At 38.3% G+C, this 23,287-nt stretch overlaps 1 protein-coding gene across 1 annotated transcript; it reads right to left on the reverse strand.

Annotated features, from left to right (window-relative positions):
- Positions 1-8,953: 8,953 nt before the first annotated feature.
- SLC25A46 (solute carrier family 25 member 46) lies at positions 8,954-23,042 on the reverse strand. The gene is made up of 8 exons (XM_031607032.2): positions 22,673-23,042; positions 21,061-21,103; positions 17,956-18,013; positions 17,374-17,451; positions 16,624-16,724; positions 14,903-14,959; positions 14,393-14,450; positions 8,954-11,003 (listed from the first exon to the last, which is right to left on the reverse strand). Exons 1-8 carry the CDS (start codon positions 22,923-22,925, stop codon positions 10,425-10,427), a joined length of 1,227 nt encoding a protein of 408 aa, XP_031462892.1. The 5' UTR covers positions 22,926-23,042; the 3' UTR covers positions 8,954-10,424.
- Positions 23,043-23,287: the final 245 nt, after the last annotated feature.

A 23,287-nucleotide genomic window follows, 5' to 3' on the forward strand; every position in this document is an offset into this window, starting at 1 on the left:
GCAGCCAGCTGGACTATGGAGATGAAAGACCATCTCTATTCAGCAACGGTGAGGCTGCACCTTAAATACTGTGCTTAGTTTTGGGCCTTCACTACAAAAAAAAAGGCAGTGAGGCCCTGGAGCATGTCCAGAGACGAGCATTTCTGCTGTTGAATAGTTTAGAACACGAGTCTTATGAGGAGTGGCTGAGGGAACTGGGATTGTTTAGTCTGGAGGAGGCTCAGGGGAGACCTTGTTGCTCTCTGCTGTTTCCTGAAAGGATGTTGTAGCAAGGTGGGGGTTCATTTCTCTGAGGTAACAGTGATAGGACAAGAGACATAATGGCCTCAAGTTGTGCCAGGGGAGGTTCAGATTGGATATTAGGAAAAATCTCTAATTAGAAAGTGTGGTAATACATTGAGACAGGCTGCCCAGGGAGGTGGTGGAGGTCTTCAGACAGAGGTCCCTGGAAGTCTTCAAAAAACATGTGGGACATGGTTAGTTGGCATGCTGATGATGAGTTGATGGTTGGACTAGAAATCCTCAAGGTCTTTTCCCACCTTAATGACTCTATGCAGTTTGAGACTTGCCTAATACACAAGAAATTTTCCCAACTGCTTTAGCAGGCTGTTACTTTCACGTGTGTGTGAGCTGTACATGTCTGGGGAAGGAACAGCAGTCTGTGATAAAAATGCAATTATCACATCTTCTAGCAGTCATGATAGTTAACAGTGCATAAACTGAATAGCTAGTATCTAATGTTCACACTGAAAAAAAAAAAATCAAGAATCATGTCAGGTTTCAGGATCCTTGGACATATTTCTGTTGTAGAATGTGATCCCACAGTTGGACAAACACCACTTCGTACCTGTGATGGATAAGTTGAATAACCTTTTGAGGTAGCTGAGGGATAATCCTTGTACACAGTTAGTTTTGGTTTTCAGCAAACAGAATACTGACACAATGAAGAGTAGTTGTGAAGCATTTCAGGCTAGAATGAGGCAAAGAAATATAGAAATGAAGTAATAGCTGTTGCAGGCAAGAACCAACAACCACATAGGGGTCTAAAGTCAGTTTGAAGACTTGACTTTACCTTTGCAGTTCATCTAAAACACATTAAAATGCATAATATCTATTAAAAATCCATTAAAATTATTGATGTGTTTCACTGTGTGAAACTTTATAAATGATTGAAATATTTGTCTCATTGTTGGAGGTGACTGCAACCAGGACTCTTATTCTTTGTACTGCTGCTAGCAGTTAACATGGTCATCTTCATGAACATGGCTAATTTTCCTGTAAGCCACCAGCCACCCCTCAAAAGGAATTGGAAACGATATACATACATTAATAAATTGTGAGCAAATCAGGGACTTTCAACAGAAGCCAGTAAGAGAAAGTACTGTTACTTGCACCACAGTTCTTGTAAATTACCTACGTATGAAAGATCATACTTAATCTTGAACTTAAAATATCTGTGAATAATTTATTAAACAAATTTGTTAAATTTGTTAAAAAAATATTCCATTGTGTATATTAAAAAAAGACATATATATATACCCTTAAATGTCTAGTCTGTTTTTAAGTGCTGAACCTTATTTCATTCAAGTTATAATATTCCAATTAAAATAAATCTTCCCCACCTTTCAATCCCTCCTTCCCCCCCCCCCCCCCCAAAAAAAAAAAAAAACAACCACACCAGTAGTGAGCTGAACAGGACTGACTAAGCCATATTTTCCCCACTTATTCAGTATTACAAAAGTGAGTCAATATGGGGACAAAATTTAGAATTTGATATATTAAAGGGAACTGTTGTTGTTTAAATTGGGGATCATGTAATGTGCACATTATCTGGACTAGTACTTTTTGATGTGAATTTTGACTGTAGATGAACTGAGCCTGGGAATGTACAAGTATGGACACATTTTAAGTATTTTACATGTTTTCTTAATGGCAAAAACTCACATTTTAGTATTTGTAGAAAGCTGTAAGAAGTTACAGGTAGCTGCATTTAAGACAGCAAAATGTTTAAGTGCCTTAGTTTCTATTTGTAATATATTCAGAAAAACATTGTCAAGCTTCTTTCTTTAGGAATTCTTAGCATTTTTCTATTATATTTTGAAAATAAAATCTATTTTCTTCTAACATATGTGTGCTGTGTTATTTCTATGTGACTGAGTTTTAGACTTCTCAACTTAAAGAAAAAGAACACTGAAAAATAGCAGAGAATAGGTAGGCAAGCACCACAGGTATGAAAACATAGCTTTAGTTATTCCTTTTGGCTTGTACACTGCATATTATTAAAATTGGTTTTGATCAGTGCAAGAGATGCAACTTAGCCACTATTACCAAATACTAAACTGCATTGCTCAATACTGAAACCATTCAGTACTGACTGGATTGTTTTAATGAGCAGGATACTCTGTGCTTATTTTAGTTGATGTAATACAACTTTCTCCTGCTTTGACAATGCATGCCTGTTATACATAGTTATATATACTCATTTTCTCTGGTTACATGGACTTACTGATTCATTCACAAACAATTACTACAGCAAAGGTTTGTAGTAAACGTGTCATACTTAATCTGAGTTCCTAAATGAAGCTCTTGAAGGGAGCTCTTGAAGTAGGCAGATACAAGCACACAACTCAAGAAGAGGAGCCTATGGAGTTATTTAGATAGAACTGATCAGGAGAATAAAAAACACAATAGACTGCACAATCAAAGTACAAGCCTTTGTGAGCTGTGCATTCAAAAAATATTAAGATTCAGAAACTGAACACTGAAATATAGAAAATGGCAGGAGTTAAAGCTGTCTTTCCCTCCTGTTAACATGAATTCCAGAACTGCAACAATCTTCTGCCTCATTCAGTGCCCATGTTCACATAACTGACAGCTTTTCAGCATTTTTCTCATCCATTGTTCTTAGCAAAACTGCTGCTTTTGAGGGGTGCAACTCTCCACCAGTCTTCAAGTCACAGAATCACAGAATTGCCAGGATTGGAAGGGACCTCAAGGATCATGAATCTCCAACCCCCCTGCCACATGCAGGGCCATCAACCTCCTCATCTAATGCTAGATCAGGCTGCCCAGGGCCCCATCCAATCTGGTCTTGAACACTTCCAGGGCATCCTCATCCTCTCTGGGCAGTCTGTTCCAGCACCTCATCACTTATATAGCAAAGAACTTCTCTAACATCAAACCTAAATCTTCCCTCCCTCAAGTTCAAACCATTTCCCCTTGTCCTGCTGTTATCTCCCCTTTCAAAGAGTTGACTCCCCTCTTGTTTTAGGCTCTGTTTAGGTACTGAAAGGCTGCAATGAGGTCACCCCGCAGCCTTCTTTTCTCCAGGCTGAACAAGCCCAGCTCCCTCAGCCTGTCTTCACAGGGGAGGTACTCAGCCTCCTGATCATCTTTGTGGCTCTCCTCTGGACCCTCTTCAACAGCTCTGTCTTTCTTGTATTGAGGGCTCCAGACGTGGACGCAGTACTTCAGATGGGGCCTCACAAGAACACTGGATGTGCAGAATTGAACCAAAGTTGCCTAAGTAAAGTTACTGCCTAGCATCAAACAAGCTCTCTTTGGAGGCAAAGTCATTTTCCGCCCATCATATTAAACTAATTAATCTTCCTAGCCTATGCCTTATTTTGTTCCCTTCAGAGACAGGAAAGAGACAGGAACCTTTTCTCCCGTGTGTCCTGCTCTACAAACAGAGAGACAGCTTTCAGTTAAACATATTATGCTCACAACAATGCTTGGTTTTGAGGATGTCAAAAATCCTGTGATCTTTGCTGCAACAAAAACCTAGTGATTGGAAGAACTTATCAGTGGACACAAATAATCATCAGAAGAGCCACCAAGGGAAGCTGAGAATGTGTTGGTATTGACACACACTCATCAGTTTTCTGAAAGTTACTGTTTTCCCTAAGTCTAAAAGAGTGTTGAGAGATATTCATCTGAGAGTTTAAATATTTTGTGATAAAACATAAAGGCTTGTAGGATTAGAAAATAAAAATATTATTTCAAGATTTTCATGACAGATACTTACCCACGGTTCTTCCTCAGAAACCTTCACATTAATGCAACAATGAAGAGCTTGGAGGTAATTGAACAACACGACATTCTTTTTCACAATGAAGAATTGTCCTGTTACATTGTCAGATTTTTGTGAGAACTACATATTTCATATTGCTCAATTTTAGCATTGGTAATCTGCTACTAGCTATGTGACAAGTCTGCCACGAGGGTTGAATCACTTTCAAACCTTATTACAACCACTCATTTAAGGATTAGACAGAAATAGAACTGCCAAAAAAATAGCAGTATAGCAGCATTACAACATTGCTCTGCTTAGCCTAATAACCTAATGCGATTACATTACTGTAAACATCCTTGTAATTCTCCAGCAGTGGCTTAGCCTGGACAAAGTGCTCTGTTAATCATCAGATAGTACTTCCGGTACTTGAAGAGTATCCAGCTGTTAAGGTGCTCTGCCAGAACTCCAGCAGGAAAAAGAGAAAAAAAATACACAGAAGACAGAAAACACTGTCCAGCAAAGCCAAGAACACCTACGACCACCCAGCAAGCTGCAGTAAGCCAAGAGGCTCTCAACTAAGTACAAAGTCAAAGGATGTACTCACATGCAAGTCATAAAGACCTGAAAAAGAAACTAGAGAAAAAAAAAAATTATAGCATTCTAATCCCTTTCTACCACATGCTTGTTGTTGGAAGTTGCAGTCACACAAAAAGTAACTTCTCATTCTCACTTTTCTGTTGATTTTAAGAATAAAATACAAGTGTAGCCACTTCTGGCAGATGAGAACATTTATCTTTCCCACTAAAGGCATAGGAAGTATTCCCATACCAACATCAAATCTTTATAGTCCTAGACACAAACCCATACCAGCTACAGCCCAGTACTAATTCCTTTATTAATGAATGCTTCTTTAGCTTCAGCTGTGAAACTAAGAACCGTCACTTAGAAACACTGTACATATAAAGCTGGGCATCGTTCAGATAGCTGCTTCATGAACTACAAAGAATGGGAAACGAAGTCTAACCACTTGCACACCTACCCCTACACAGTTACTGTATTTGTATATAATTTGTTATAATCCCTATATATTTACACCTCTAGAAAATATAACAAGAGCTACCAACAGAGCATATTTCAGACTTGCTCAACTGCGTGACTTTCAAGCTCGTCCATCTGATGTGTTTTGAGAAGATTCCTCACCCCATGAATTCACCAGTGTCAAATATAAATTACTTTCTCACTGCAAAGTGCAGTTTGCATATTCTGTTGGTAGTTTTTGGCACCTACTCTATGACATGCAATGGACAATGTGATAAATGTGTTTGAGTACCTGGAGTGGCCTTCAGGTATTTGCTTGTGCAATACAGGCAAGGCATTTTAGAACAAAGAAAGCACAAAGAAGAGGTAATATTTGGAGGAGAGATATCACTGACTAGACATAAACAGTACAGATAGACAATGCAGATACAAAACCAAAGAGAAAGAAAAGACAAGATGGAGACAGAGGTAGGCATGAACTGAGATAGACAGAAGATGAGCTGTTAAGTAGAGAGGCACAGAAATGGTATATAGAAAACAGACAGAAAATGATAAGAGCAACCTTAGAAAAGAACATAAACTCTTTTTTAAGAGAATTGTTCCTATGAAGTAAATACTTCTTTCCTCTAATATAGCATTAAACTGACACATACATCCTTGCCAAGGTGCTCACATTGGTAAGCACATACTCAGCTCTAGAATCCTCTCTCAATGCCATTTTTTTTCTCCACTTCATTTTGCATACATGAAGATACACCATGGGTAAGGCTCTTCAAAAGTCCTGCCTGTGTTTGTATTTTTTCATAGGTTTAGACTGAATTACCTTGCCTGTATGGACCATAAAATACATCTGCAGTCTGAATGGACATTGAAGGTATCACACAAACTTTGAATAGCACTGAACTGAGCTAGTATGAGCGAAGAGCCAACAACCAAAGCAACTGTGCATATGGGTTCTTCTGGAACGTATCCCTGAGGCATGTAGTTGAATATAGGACACTACCTGCTTGAAACCTCATATACTGCATATGTAAATTCAAGATCCAGATATCTTCAGTGAATTATACTCTACTGCTTTTCTTTTCTGGATGGACCCTAGAATCAAGAACACTCAGGAACATAAATTTTAAGAACCACTGTCTACAAGAATTGTTTGAGCGAAGATGAGAGAAAATTGTAAATACCTCCCCAACATGTCCTTTTGACCAGGACTTACTATAGTGAGAAATTTAAGACTGAAATAGGAGCAAGACTTTGAACTTGAGATAACAGCTGAACAACCCTTTTTAATGTTATTACGTTAGCAGGCCAGGTCATACTCTCTATGCTTCTCTTCCAAGGAGAAGAAATCAATACAACATTTCACCCAGATCAAATTGCCAGAGGCAGTAAGTATAACACAGCCAATTAAGAATCTGAATTAAAAAAAAAAAAACATAACTGCCGTATTAAACATGCATATTGTTGTATTTTTTTTACATTCTCTTAAAGGTTGTCTTGGTTAGAAAAGAAGATGCAGATATGTTTTGTATTGAAGAAGTTGAAGCAGCTGCTTTTCACCAGGGAAAATAAGGCACGTTAGACCTAAATGCTTTGTGATTCTAACTTAACACTTAAGAGATGTATAGACAATGGACAGTTGTACTTTGGTTTCACTAATTTGGTGAAACTGCAACCATTTTTCTACTGCCTTAAATCAGCACTTCTGGACAATTTCTACATATAATTTTCAGCATTTCTTCTCCACCCTACAATTTTGCCAAACTGCGGAGACCAGTATAAAAAGTCAACTGGTTTTTGATGATGTAAAGACTGTCTGAAAATACAGAGCTCTACCCACCTCTTTAAAACTAGATTTGCTTTTAAAACAGATGACATCAGTTTTTTATTAAACAGATATCTTACATTCTTCTGCCCCTGCTACAGGTTTGCATTTTATCTTTTAAAATAATCCAGAGAAATGGTTTACTCAGTTTGTAATCACCACCTTTTCCCATGCAGGAGAGGGAATGCTGCCATTATATGCTGCTCTCCAGACTTCCATCAAAAACCATTTAGCTCACAAAATTGTTATGTGAGCTCTCCTCCTTAGATCTCTTCAAAAGGTAAATATTTGGACCACTGCTAGCTCCTTATTATACCAACAAAAATCAACCAAGAAATATAAATATAGCAACCAAGAAATTGCATATTAACGTAAAGACAAGCCTGATTTATGTCATCATGTAGTAGCTGAAAGACTGTGAATAAGACTGTGACAGCCTAAGAACCAGCTCAGATGGAACAAGCAGCAGTAAGTGCAATAGCTCAAATGCTTGTCTTGTTCTTATATTAAGTTGATGCTAGATCCACAAGAGCTGAAAGAAGTATATAATTCGATAGTCTTAAGTTCTGCATACATCAGTAAAATACACCCCACATCTCAAGTATAATAAATTGGACCCAGAGCTGAATCAACTTGTGCAACGAAGTAGATCTGATAAAAGGAAGGAATCTTGCTGAAGACTACAGCACTTCACCATGACTTGCAACACTTGTATCAATATTGCACGCCTAGCAGGGGGTTTGGAACTAGATTATCTTAAAGGTCCACTCCAACCCAAACCATTCTACAGTAAGACCTGAAATCTCTAACAGAGCAAAAAGATACGTCTGATTTGAAACGCAGTCTTATGAAACAACAGGCAGATAATTGTGATAGTTTCCAGGTGGTGTAACCTCTGAAAGTTTCCTGCCTTATCTATCATCAGCTACTTCACATCAAAGCTTGCTCTTTACAATGTATATGTTGGTAAGAAGCCAAATAATTCTCCTCTGAGTGAGAACACTACATTGAGTCATACTTCAGAAATATTTACTGTCTTGAAATCAACACTTAAAAAAATGAAAAAAACAACATATAAGAAAGTAGTTGAGTTTGTATCAGTAGGAAGAGAATGCACTGTCTTTTCATATTCCAAAAACCTGAACTCACTTGCTATAACAATATTTTATAGTTTTCAGTAACACCCTATGCTAAAGCTACTTACTGCTTACACATTTGGGATAAACAATTATGTACCTGTTCTCTTAAACCTGGATTTAAGATAAAATGAAAATGGAAATATTTACAACATATAATAAAAAGGTTAAAAAGATCATTCACATTTTTGCATAGGTAAGAATTTGACTTCAGATAAAGCAAATAATTAGTTTTTGTGGAAGGTAAAGCACATGCACATTAAGAATCAAAATATATTAATTGTAATTGATGGGAAGAGGACCAAAATTAACAGCCTAAAGCAAACTGCTCTGCCACTACAGAACAGTCGCAGAAAGTTGACAGCACCTTCACATCCTCCTTAATACTACACCCTTTTCTGGCAAGTGAAGTAGAACTGTAAACTCTTGGCAATGAGAGCATGTTTGATACTTTGATATAAGTTAATGTTCTAGCATAATATACCATGAGTTCTCAGTCCTATCTTTCCTCTGCAAGAACACACAAAATGGAGGGCATGTCTTTATACGACAAAATGCCTTTCTGTTCCTAGAAAAACATTCTTGTCCAATGCCATAGACTGATCTGCAGTGTTGGTCTCCAACTTGCTCTTGCTCTTAGTTGCAGGGCAGGAACCTGGACCAGATGACCTGCCTTTCCAAACTAAATGATTCTCTGATATGGTTCACTCTTCATATTCACAGAAACTTAAAAAACAACAACAACAACAACAACAACAACAACAACAAAAAAGATTAGAGTGTTTTACCTATGCTCTAGCATGTAGTTTTAATTCAACATATAATTGCACTTCGGAAATTTGAGCAATCTGAAACAGCCACTAGACAGTATATACGACAAAATATAACATACAAACCAGTATTTCTTTGTCTGCCTCTCCAGTGAATTACTTCAAAATATTTAGTGAATTCTCATTTTATTTGATTGCTTCCATTCTATACACTAGATTTCCAATTAACAATATTTCAAAATGAAACCAGTTCCCAACTTCACTACACTTTCCACTTCAGCACTTATGTATTTAAAAGACATGAAAGTTCCTTTAATAATGCAGACTTGCAACTGATTTCAAGTCAGAGCTTATGAATAGCAACACTTCAATATTTCCATAACAATAAACACTACACAATGCTTAAAGATTAAATGAACATCAATTTACAGCATTCAAAGACTTGCCACAATAAAGTGTGAAGAAGGTTAATAACCTTTAACCTTTCATGTAATTTAGAAGTGACTCTCCATATGCTTGCTGTATTTGCCAAAACCATCCCGCCATTACCCTGCCCTCACCAGATCTTCATCATATTTATTGATGAAACAAAGGAGTAATTTATTTTGGATGATAAAAACTAATTTCCAGACCAACAGCCTTGATTTACTGGGGGAAGAGGGAAAAATGTTACATTTCAGTAGTTACTTGCATATGAACAGACTTTGTCCTCCTTCACAAAAATATCTAATCCAGCAGATATCTTAAGCAAAGGACATCAGTGCTAAACTTTAAGCAGGTAATTTTGTATATATTCCTCCAATCTAACAAAAGGAACTCTAAAAATATAGCCAGTTAATCTCTTATGCTTTCAGTGTATTTTGAACATTGACACTTAATACATTTGCAAGCTTATTCAATTGTTAGATGAAGTAGCAGAATGAAACTTAACTGAAGTTACGAGTGGAAAGTTGACTAAGAATGGCTCTTACACATGCACACACTGGTTTCTAATTTGCTTTATTCACACGCTTAGTTACTGTAAGCTTTGTGAACAAACTATAAGACAGCTACATATTACATTCTGTGAAATTTTATCCCCAAAGAAGTTTTTGTTATTTTTGTATGAAGCAAAAGATTCCTCTTCTGCTACACTGCAGCAAAATAAAATGTCTACATACCTGTAATTTCAGTGATTTGTGTCTATTTAAGTTACTTTTACAGTTCTATTTTATTCAATCAGGGTCCATTAAAAGTGAAGCTGAAAACACTTTAAAAAGACCAGTAAAGTCATCTCTCACTTCAAAGTTCTTACAACTTACGAAAAAAAATTCTTTAAGCTGCCTAGCAGTCCAAATTATCAGGTGTGATGTTTCTACAGCGGAGATTATAAACTCATATCTGTTTCTTAGTTCAGCTAACTGGTAAGTAAATCATTCCAGCCATATCTGAATTCTGATCCCCTTGTGCATGACTGCATATTATATTTAATTTGTTTATCATTTTCAATTTAAATTGTACTTTTGAATTATATTTAGAAGTTTGCATTTTTTTTTAAATTCTCAGAGAATCCACAGAGTAGATTCTTTCAATTTCATTTTTGACTTAATTTTTAACAATATGGTACAACTGTATCAGTGCTAAATCCACACCTGAACAGATTAAGAAACATTTTGAAGCAGTGTTGAGTAAATGATTTTGGTGAGCTGTAAAACAGCCACATGCAAGGTATACTGTACTACAACAGCTCCAAATCCCTTGTAAAAACCTAGCATTCCTTCTTCACGTTTTATAGTATTAATGCAGTCTCTCACTCCCTCATATTGAGTATTGATCGGAAGCACTTCATAGCCAAGGTCTGTATTGTCAATTATCGTGCGCGTCCCTTGAATATGAAGGCGGTGTAAAACTGTTTCCAGTGGGTAAAGCATGACATCAGCACAAAGGCTAGCAGCAAAGCTAGCAATAAGTTCTGGAAAATATGCATCCAGCATGCTCTGCACAGAAGTGGAGCTCTCTGTTGGAAGGCTGTGGGAATTCTCTCTTTTCAGAAAAAGCAAAACAAGCTTCTGGACGACGGAACTGATGACGTAGTGAAGAACTCCATGTAGAGCAGTTGGAAAAATCAAGACCATTAGAGGAAGGAGGCGCTTGCTGTGGGGTACTCCCATGCCTACAACTCTGCCGATTCCTTCTTTCACACAGTCCAGAATGCCAGGATTATCTCGAATGATTTCACTCTACAAGCACAATGGATTAGTTAAGACTTGTGCCATTTCAGTACCACATTGACACCTACCTCTGCTGAATTTTATCTTAAGATAAATACATATTTGCATGCCATTATGTCTAAGCAGCTATCCTGATATTTCAAATTCTTTATACTTAATAGATTCAAGTAATTTTTTTTTTTTTTTAAGTGATTTGATTTACATTACAGTTATGTGTGTTATTAGCAAAGAAATACAACTTTTAGCCTATCACAGGAAATATTAGTTTGGGTCTGCCAAAAAGAGAAACTAATTTGAATACTTCAAAATATTTTTTTGATCCAGTCTTTAAGAATAAGTAATACATTATAAACTCCGAAGATCTCTTCTCCTTCATGTTGCTATTATCACTTCCAACTGTGCTTAAATTTGTCAAAACATGCCACCTACTGGCTTGAAATGTAAGAGACAAAAGCTCTAGCAACTACAGCCTAACTCTTAAAGCTATTTCAATGAAGTGTTTCTAACTGTTAACGGTAGGATTCAAAGTTAACATAAAACTTTAGGTAAAAGAAATCCAACAGTCTTTAATCTTCATATCTTGTAATTTGTAATTGTCCTCTTTCACCACATGAATAATGTAAAATCGCTACAAGTTGTCCCCTGTAGTAACGGATACTGCATAAGTAAGTGACAAATGCCACAAATGCCTCACTAACTCTTTTGCATTTCTAATTAGAAAATTAATTATTATGTTTCCAAGAACTGGATAATACATTTAATACAACACAGATACATCTATTCAGGAAAATACTTAATCACAGTTGAACTGAGCCTAAAATTCTGTCAGATCTCAGTAGGATTACTTTCACATACAAAGTTTTACATAGATGATCACTTGTTTAAAAGATTGTAGGAAATACTGTTTGGGCCTTTTGCTTGTTTTTGCCCACTTAATAAGCATAGAATCATCACAGAATGGCTTGGTCTGGAAGGAACCTTAAAGACCACTGAGTTCGAACATCATGATCATGAGCAGGGCTGCCACCTGCTAGATCAGGCCACTAAGTGTTGCAAACAACCTGGCTTTGAACATCTCAGAGGACAGAGCTTCACCTCTCCCCAAGTAAAGAATTCCCCCTTACCACATAATCTAAACCTCCCTTATCTGTTTAAAACCAATGTCCTTTCCCCAATTCCTGTCAGACCAGGCAGTTCTTCTATCCAGAGCCATGCTGGCTACCTCAAATCACCTCCTTGTCTCATGTCTTAACACAGCTTCCAGGAGGAGCTGTTCTATGATCTTTCCAGCCACAGATGTGAGGCTACTCATCCTAGAGCTTCCTGAGACTTCCTTTCTCCCTTATAAATGGGAGCGAGTTTCCCTTTTTCCAGACACTGGGGAATTTGACAGCCATGATTTTTCAGATAGGATAGAAAGTGGCTCAGCAACTACACCAGGCAGATCCTTCAGAAACCTGTGATGAATGTTATTGGGCCTCATAGATCTGTACTCACTCAATCTCATCAGATCATCTTTTGTTTCCTCTTCTTCCCAGGGAGGTGTTTGAGTCACCATCCCTGGATGTGTTTAAAAACCATTTGGATGTGTTGCTCAGCGACATGCTCAGCGGAGGGTTGTTAGAGTTAGGGTAGTATGGTTAGGTTGTGGTTGGAGTTGATGATCTTTAAGGTCTTTTCCAACTTGAGCAATTCTATGATTCTCTTAAAGTGGGAGGAATTTTGCTCTCCCTGCCTACACATTCAAGGATGTGAGAGGCATGCGAAGCCTGTCTGTCTGTGGAGACTGATGCAAAGAATTGTGGAGTACCTCCGCTTTGTCCATATCAGTTCTTGCTAGTGCTCTTTTCCCATTTATCAGAGAAGCTACTATGTCTTCTACTTCTTCTGACCCATAGAACCCCTTTCTTGTTTTTAACATCCTTTGCCAAATTCAGTTCTGCCTGTGCCTTGTCTTTTCTCATCCCATCTCCACAAGTTCAGAGCAATGCTTCCTAGTAACAAAATCTCTGTATCTATCAAGTGCCTGGATGACACTGTTACTCACTTTTTGTCTACTAAGTGCAACATCTTGTTCGTGGTTCACAACGATCCTCACTGGAAGGAGTGAGCACAGCCCTGCCAAAAAAGACTTTGGGGGACTTCTTTGTGGCAAGCTGAACGTGAGCTAGCCAAGTGCCCTCGCAACCCAGAAAGCCAGGATACCTGGGCTGCAAGGAAAGAAAGTGTGGCCAGGAGGTCAAGGGACATGGATCCTTCCACTTTAGTTTGCACTGGTGAGACCTCACCTGGAGTACTGCACCCAAATGTGCAGCCCTCAAAACAAGAGATGTGGACCAGTTGAAGTGTGTCCAGAGAAGGGCCACAAAAATGATCTAAGAGATGGAACACCTCACTACAAGGACAAGCTGAGAGAGCTGGAGCTGTTCAGCCTGGAGAAGGCTTCAGGGAAACCTAAGAGTAGCCTTTCAGTATGTAAATACATTCTCAAACTAAGTAGATAGAAAAATCAACCTTTTTTTTTGCCTTTTCTCCACAGAAAACATCCTATTTCAGTGACACCCAGCAAGAGCTGAACTATAGGTTTAAACAGTTGGGTCTAAATCTATCTTAATAGTATTTACGAACTTGCCTGAAAGAAAGAGATAACTTTGATGATTGAGTGACATGAATGACTAATCTGCATCACTTTCACAAGAGCTCACGTTACTGTTAAGAGTGCCATCAGCAGCAAAAAGATACTTTCATGGTAAAAGCAACTAATTCCATGGAAATATCCAAAAGAATTATCCTGTAGTTGTTAAGCTTTGACTGTTTCTGAAGAAAGGAATGCAACAACTCACTGAAATATAAGTGTTATGGTTTACTCTGTACTCTTACAGAACAAGTATCCTAAGCAACATATTCAGACTTTCCTGAAATTTGTTTTGATGACTGAAGAAGAACTAGATAAAAATTTTAAAGGAAAAGCACTCCTTGGTATTTTGACCAAACAAAGCTGAATTCCTAGAAAAGCTTTGTAATCATTATAGTGAAGGGGTCAGGGGTCATACCAGTAACATGCCTAGCAGGCCTTTTAAAAACCTTTATACGGAAAAGACTTGTTTAGAATATGTCTTCTAGATTGCATAGATGTAATTTGCTCTTTCATAATACAGACTGTTAGAACATTGTGTCTAAGTGTGCTTTATCACACTAGATTTCCACTTAAGACAGCACAGCCAAAATAACCATCATAATAAATACTTTTTTCCTGCATTAATAAAACATACAGCCTCAAGCAAAACCAATATAACTACTGCAACAAATCTGAATGCAAATCCAAAGATTCACTTCTCTAAGTAATCTAATTTATAAAGAAAATAATAGTACCTTCCAAAATGATTTATGTAAATTACCTGTACGGTTTCAATCAGGCTTGCAGAATAAAAAGGCATTGCTATCACATGTGTTAACCTGTAGAAATCAACCAAATGACAATTGTAGTCATGATAACATTACAATTTTAGTCACATATGCACATGAAAGCAGATACAGTTATCTACCAAATCATGCATAAGGCAAAACAGTAACTCAAACATTGAAACACACATTAAAAAGTCAAGATATTCAGAACTTCTCTGAAATTCTACTCCCCCCTGATAGACCAATTCAAGTCTCAGATATTAAAGTCTAATGAAAGAAGAAACCAATATTTTAAATTATTCTGTCTCCATAAAGAGACGGGGACCTAGAAAGAGAAAATTTCTGAAACTGACATACACAATCAACATTGTTAAAAAAATAAATCAGAATTTGAGAATTACCATAAGCATCCTATCAAGAAACAATACTTGCAGATTATACTGCTATACAATTACTAGCTTTATTATTGATGCCTAAATAATAACAACAAATGCCATATTTACCCTTTGAGTAGAAGGTGTCCACCTATCTGTTTGAGGTTCCATTTATGTGAAAGCTCTCTAAAAAGTAAAGCAGGATTTACTGTACTATATATAAAAACAGTTACTCTCAAGCATTTATTTCATTGGTATCAACTTCCTGTTTTCATACTGGCATTCTGCTTTTAGTCTAGAGATGCATCTCTCCTCTATAGGAAATCCTTCTGTCACATGTGTAGTTAATACATTGTAGTTAACCTTTTAAAAGTTATTCGGGCCTAGTAGTAGCTTAGAAAAACTTTTACTTATAAATAAGTCTCTGAAAGTCATTTTCAGAAAGTCATAGAAATTTTAGCATATCAGCCTTTCTTTACCAAAATACATTCTTTATTGTACTTTGAACAAGTTACATTCTTTCCATTTCTTGACGTTATTTTTGTCCATCTGTTTCTTTCCTAAAAACTGACCTGGTGTTCTACAGTCTGACAAGACTGGTCTCTAACATAGCTCATTAAAATAAAACTCATGTGCTGTATATTAAGGGATATATACATTTTTTAAGTCAGCTTAAGTTAGAACTTTCTAGTTACACATTTCAAGATATGAATAGTAAGTTCAAGACAATAGTAAGTACAGTCTGCTTGACTAAAATCTCACACTAGCTCAATATGACATTCAACAGACATAATTTGGTAAATACCTACAATGTAATGAAGTTTCTACCTGAAATGTCAGAAATAGTCAAATTTTAAAAACTAAGCTGTAATGTTCAGCTTCAGTTCTCATCCAGTTGGACCTGATGACCTCAGAGGTCTTTTCCAACTTCAATGATTCTGTGAAACACAGAATGAGTTTGTCTCATACAGAACAACATAAAACTTGCCACATAAATGTTAACATGCATTTCCAAGCCCTTTCCTATAATGGGGGAATGCTGCAATACAGAATTGAAGACATTTCACTGCATCCTTTATTCTTTAAAAAAATTATTTAACTCCACTTATGGTGGCACTGTTGCTAAAAGCAGTAACCTCAATGTCACTGCAATGGCTCAACGATGCACACTACTACCGAAGTGTCCAGTAAAAAACTGCATGGGGTAACACACATACGCGACAATCATTCTTGCCAGATCTTTTTTCCAAACTAAAACTATGTCCTTTAAATACTAGGTTTCTGTATGTACGTAAAAAATGGAACATTCAGCTTTCTCAATGCAATGACAATTCTCAAGCCCTTAGGTCAATTCAGACTTAAACAGTATTAAATACAGAACATGCTTCTACTTCCTTAACATATTATCCAAGAAACATCTTTATCACTTCACCAGCTTTAGTGTGTGCTCTGTGACTATTAAGTATCTTTTACTAACTTTTGATTATAGAATCTTAGAATCGTCAAGGTTGGAAAAGTCCTATAAGATCATCCAGTCCAACTGTCTGCCTATCACCAGCAGTTCTCACTAAACAATGTTCCTCAACACAATCTCTAAATGTTTCTTGAATACCTCCAGGGTTGGTGACTCCAAACCAATTTGCTATGTTATTTATGTAGTTGACCAATAGGCAAAAATACATGCATGGCTTCTTACTATTTAATTACATGGTGATCTTTGCCAAGATAACCTCACTGTGCTGAAGTCATATACTCAACGTCTGACTGAACTCAAATTTCTCAAAAAATTTTAAATTTCTAACACTTGAAAGTCAACATTTTGTTAGAAGAAATAAAAATTCACGCAATACCTTGGTAAAGGTGTGAATTCACTGACGATGCCTTCTGTTCCCAGGGTTATGCCCTGAACAATGAAAGTGCTGCCCATTCCTTTCCAAAGAGCTCTTGGACCCTATGTTTTGAAATATGCAGTTATATTGAAGCAACATGAAATATTTTCACTGTTTTACTCTTTGCATAAAATCTAAGCAAACCCAAGCTGCATAGGGCCACAATTCTACCATTAAACTTCAAGATCATCAAACCAGACGACTTTTCAACTCAAAAGAACCTTGCATCATACAACCTTAGAGGCCTCTGTGTCATACATGTAATGCCATTTTCATTGGACAAAATACGCTCAGGATGTTAAGATATATCCATTTTAACTGCTCTCTGATTTGAGTATGAGGATTTCCATTCTCCTCCTCCTCCTCCCATAAGACTATGCAGAACTGGCAATTCATACAATACAGTCTTCAGATGTAGTTACTTAACACTCAATCTCATTATACACATAAAGCTTTTTTTTTTTTTTAACTATCCTAATTGAAAAAAAAATAGTTTCGAGGGCTTCTTACTTTCTAAAATACACAAGCCTTCCCCACTAAATAATCACTTCATCAGAAAAATCATTACTTTTTGAAACGTTTCTGTGACCATAAACACCGCCTAACGATGGCCATATGTTTTACCATCAGCTGCATAAATGAAGATGCCAGTATACAAATGTGCTGTAGTAACATTCATTACTCTGATGCAACCTGACTCCAAATACTGACCTGTGTCTTATTGATGCTGTACATAATATTGACGATAGTAAACGGAGTGAGATGATAATTCCGAGCATGATAATTAACCTGTTAAAAATATAAATGACTGCAGTTTTATAAACACATAGAAGTTACAACTCTGAAGAAAAAAGCACTTCCAAAATAGGTATCATCTCTGTAATGGTCATCTAAAGTGACCAATATATTAATATATTCTCAGTGAAATTCAAAGAAACAAGCAAAACTTTTAAGTGTGTGTATGGTGCAAATGTAAACAAAAAAGAAGTACAAATGTAAACAACAAAGAAAAAAAATGCTTGAAACAAAACATCCTGTTAGTAATCTGGGTTTGAAAGTTTCAGAAATGTTGAGGATCTCAATTGCCGTAAATTACTTTCCATTATCCAAACAAAAAAGAATGCTCAAGTTAAATTTTAGAACAGGAAAAATGCACACAAGAAATAGAACATGTAGTATAACAACGTATACTACTTAAGAATTGTGAAATTTCCTTATACGCTACAGAATATGACAAGAACAATATCACAGCACAGAAAAGATCTGACTGAAGAGATAATAGAAAAGATATACCTGACATTGACGACGCAGAACAATGCAAGGATGAGCCAATACATTTTCTGTAAATAGACTTTAAAAAAAGAGAAGTATATTTAAAGCACTGGAAGCAGCTGTAAATTTATGAGAAAAGGCTTAGTTAACAGTATTAGATCAGTATTTGAAAAAAATACTTGTTACCTTGCAAATGAATAAGGCATTTTGAAGGGCTACCTTCTAGCATCCCAGTACTAGAAACGAACCAGTATAAAACCACCCAACACATACATTCAGAATGAAAATGTACATAGTTTATACGTACGTAAGTTGGTCCAAAAGTAACCTATTTACTTCCACGAAAACTACAGATGCATAAAGCCCAGTAACATTATTTGACAGAGCAGATACCCAGCTACAAAGTTCTATTTTTCAGTATAGTCACCATCATTAGCAGATGAGCAAACTGATATGCTCTTCATTTTATGGTGTGAAAGCTGTGTATTGTGGTCCAGAACATGCCTTGTCTTTCACATAATTGTTACCACTGCTAAAATAAACCACTCACTGTACTCATATCTATAGTCTGGACTAAACATTCAGCAAGTGTCCATGAATGTCAATGAGTGCAATTTTTTTCCACGCAGTGGAATTCAAATGTGTGAACGAAGCAAAAGTGTGTTACTATGTCAGTTACCATCATCTCAGATCTCTGCTGCAATCTGACACACAAGAACAAAACATAATGGCATACTGGTAGGAAGGTTCATCTTCCACTGCCATACCACCAACATCTGCCTCTGGTGTTCCAGGCCAAGATAACAAAATAGGAGGCATTATTTTTGGAGCAGCCCTTGTATATAAATATTTCTTTATAAAGGCAAAGCAATGCACCAAAATTCTTAAACCCCTCCCTTTCCATAAGGAAACAAGTCAGAGGTAGGATATTGGAGGGGTTACTTTCCAGTTTTATATTCATTCCGCTTATCACAGGATTAATCATGACCTTATTTAGAAAGGGTAGAGGACTGTCATCAACAGCTACTTTTGAATTTCAGTCACACGTTTTTTCATTAGAAAAACACACTCCCCCAAAACAGCATTCCTCTTCCTCGCCTGAGAAACAGTACTGAAATCAAACTATGATAGGAAAAATCTCTGAATTCTAACATAAAATTTCTGGCCAAAGTCACATAGGAAACTTGTCATCTGAAAATATCCAAGTGATAAGAACAGTTGCCTGCACGTGGTTCAAATCCAGTATAAGGATGAGAAAATCAAGACCTCCAGACTCTGCCTGAGCATTTTAGGTAACATCTGTGACCACCAACTTACTTGACCATTTGGAGCTGATTTTTAACAGGAGGGATATTACTCTGGATAAGCAAGTATTAATTGGCAAAAAACAAGCAAACAAACAAACAAAACAAACAAACAAAAAACCCTAAAAAACTAAGTCTGAAGTTTCATAAGATATTGAGCTAATTCATATTTTGCTTCTACCAGTAAGGCAAAGCTTTCCTCACACTCCAGTTGCTACCTATTCAGCCTTTCTCATAGCCAACTCAGCTAACTTGACAGAAAGTAACCCTTTTTTTGTGGGTGTTTTTTACAGGATTTCTGATATGAATCACATCACAGGGTGTCTGACAAGCACTTGATGTAGTGCAAATGCAGAAGCTGGAAGAACTGGTCTCAGCAATGGTACAACATTCATCAGCTCTTCCTCGAAACCACAAGCCCACCTTAAAGTTCTAGAAGCCCTGGTACTGAATATGTAAAAAACTTCATCACGCTTAACTTGAAATACATGGTTCCAAAGGACTACTGAAACATGCTAACACCTCTACTCCGCTGAAGGAAATGAATATCATCCTGACATATGGCCCCACACTTTGCTGTTCTCATCTGAATTCATTAGCTTCATCAGGTTGAAAAGAAATTAAACAACTCTTAACATGTTTGGCAGTTTCCTCCCACCTCAACATTAATAACAAGGCTGAGCAGTGAGCAAGCTGAATCATTGCAAGGGAAACAGTGGAAAAAGGGAGACAGGTAATTTCATGAGATGAGATGACCTAATTTAAGCAACTCATTACTCGCCAGAAATGGTCACTCCTATTTCCTCTTCTTTATCCCTCCCCTCTCTGGTCCATTGCTGGTACTACTTCTAGGTGACTAACTGGCTCCTGCAGAGTCACCTCCAAGGTGAAATCAACCTGCCTCACCAAAACAGCAAAAAGTCATCCAGCTCTTTCCCTGATTTGCTTTCACTTTAACCACCTCAAATCAGTTAAAAGTAGTTCTGAAAGGCATCAAAAGTGACAATAGTAGGGGAAGAAACAGATCAAGTTGCAAGTGTTTGTTTCACTTTTAGCAGAAGTCAAAAGAACCTCAGCTGCCCAAAAAACTTAAGATGCAGTTTCCTATGCTGAGCTAACTGGGCAACTAACATACGTACTCCAATTTTCTGAAGAGAGAAGCACTTTTAGAAGTTTCACAGGCAGGTAAAGCAAATCTCACATTCCACAAGGAATAAGTCTTTTTTTTATTCATTACTTTTTTTTGAGACAAGAAAACCACCTCCCACCCTTTCACAAGATCCATTGGTACAGTGACCAAGAAAAAACTCATCAGCTGAGTGTGACTGAGCAGGAATTCTAAAAAAAAAAACACCCAGTTTATCACAATACCTAGACTAGACAATTTTGGGTTCTGAAAACAGTATTAAACACTTTAAATCCACTACTTTCACAAATATTATCAGTAGTTAGTATTACCAAAATCATAAAATTAGACCAACTAGTCAGGTTAACGTTACTGATTCAAAAACACCGATGGTGAATGTATTTGCATATTCTTAGGAAACATTCATGTTACATAAATACGTTAATAGAAGGATGAAAATAAATGTCTGTGCTATTCTCAGATTTGAAGAAGTTTCAAATTCACTGCTCCTGGAGTAATTCTAAGAAAAACTAAGTAACAGAAACCTAAATGGATTTTAAATAGCAGGTTCATAAAAGCACTTCAACTATATAAGTCTATAGGCATAAAAATAACACAGGTAATATACGTGAGGATCATAAAACAAATATAGCTTTACTATATCACAACTGCTTGAAAGCAATACAGAATTCTCACCTTGCAAGGCCAATACCAAAGCCTGCAAACCTGTTCAACTGCTCTGAAAGAAATAAAAATAGATTATATAGAGAGGAGATTATATACAGAGGGAAGAAATGCCAATGCCATTTGAAAACAAACAAACAAACAAGAAAACCACAACCAAAAAGGAACAAACAGCTCCATATTATTTTATGCTGTACAAAAAGATACAGCCACTAAACCACAACATTTTTGGCAATTCAGCAAGGGAAGATATAAAAAATGATTCACCCAAGAATATATGTACTTTGGACTGCATTTGAATTTGTGCACACTTTCAGAAACAAGATTTAAAACAACTACCGGAGATAAAGTGAACAAGAAGTTCATAAAATTGAACCTTTTAATATATAAAAAGGCTAACTTCATTCATGACAAGTCTACAACAATTCTGAAGTATAAAATTAGCTGTTTATGGCAGAATTAACTTTAAAACCAAGAACAGTAAAAAGGGAAACTTTGGAAAAGGTAATAAAAAAATATCAAGAGTTTCCAAATCAGTTTTCTAACTCAACTTCTCTGCTAAAAAAGTAGTTACTAAAAAACATTAAAGCTGCAAATAGAATAGTGGGTTCAATTACCTGTTGTTTGTTACCACATATTTACACTTGGGAACTACTATTTTTAAGAAGAGATTTAAGAACTACAAACGCAACTGAAAATTAATGTCCAAACTACTGGGTGAATGCAGACTGCAACCACAGATAGTCCCAGTGAAGCTTCACAGAGACACAGCAGCTCTCCTACGAGGAACAATAAGCCACTTTCTACTTGCAGAGACTGGACTCAATGATACAGCAAATCCTTATCAGTTCTTTAACACATAGAATCAACATAATGACTGGGAGTAGATAGGACAGGAAAAGGTACATTCAGAATATCTATGAAGAAGCAGTGCGGTACACTGCACTTTCATCAGTGGGGTTGTTCACAGACAACCCTAAAAATCCAGAGTACTGCAGGTTGAAAAAAAAAGATTCACCCATTAACAAACGAAGCTTTAACTAAACCAGCTGTTCACAAAGCTTTGATGCTTAAGTGCATATAAACTACTACAGATCATCTTTTAATTAAAGCAGCTTAGGTTTAGAAAGTTTCTTTCGGTTCACCTCAACCTGGTATAAAACGATACTGTGCTCATAAAGGTCTCTACTCTCGCATACCAGTAGATGGAAAAGGCCGTCAGTTCTCCCGCTCCTTCACCACCATGCATGACAGCCGCTGTCCCCCCCACAGTCGGTGCAACCACCCTCGTGCACTCAGCAAAACAACACAACGACCGGAAGACGGTCTGCAACGCTACCACTAAGCAACAAAACACTCCAAGCCACCTCCTACCCTCACAGGAGGCGGAGCACGCCCGCAAGGTATCATTTACACGGGCACAGGGGGGCCGACCGCGCGCCGCTTAGCCATGACTCGCACGTAGCGCTCGGGCACCCTCAGTCCTACACGGAGCCGCGGCCACGAGCTCGGCAGCCCCGGACCCCGGAGGTCAGCGCAGCGCACCCGCGCACCGCCCGCCCTCGCCCGCCAACGACGGGCGGCAGGGGAGCGGGCCGCGCTGCCGAGCCGGGCCCATCCTTACCGGCGCCGGGCCCGCCCGCCCCGAGGCCGGGCTCCTCGTTGAGACCGGCTGCCCCGAGCGGCGTCCCGGCCCCGTACGGCGGAGTCTTCTCCCCCCAGTGCAGGTTGCGGCTGCCGGGGATGTCGGGCGGGGTGGTCACCCAGTGACCCATCTCCGCGGCGCCGCCGAAGGGCCTGACGGCCGGGCCCGGCTCCTCCCGGCCGCCCCCGCGGTAGCCCAGGCCGTCGAAGCCCTCGGGGCGCCGCGGGTGCATGGCGGGCCGTCACGGGCAGCGGGCCGACCCGCTCCCAGCCGCCACTTCCGACAGCTAACGGCCAGCCCCACCCCACCGGAGCCGAGCGAGGGCCGTGCGATCCGGGAAGAGGCGGTCCCGATGGCACCCCTCTTCCGGCGGGGCCGCGCTTTCCTGGGAGAGCAGAGCAGCGCTGGCGCCCCCTGTCGCACTGGAGGAGCAACGTTGAGGCGGCGGGGTCGCAAGGCGGCGTGACGGCGTCGCTGTTGTGCGATCCGCGTGGTACGCGGCCGGCCCCCTTTCTGCCTGAGGGCCGCGGGGCCTGGAGCTGAGTGACCTGGCACCGTTTAGCCGGGTGAAGACTGAGAGGGGATCAGCGGTGC

This window comes from Phasianus colchicus, chromosome Z (genome assembly GCF_987193195.1).
Source record: "Phasianus colchicus chromosome Z, bPhaCol1.hap1.1, whole genome shotgun sequence".
Taxonomy (NCBI): Eukaryota; Metazoa; Chordata; class Aves; order Galliformes; family Phasianidae; genus Phasianus; species Phasianus colchicus.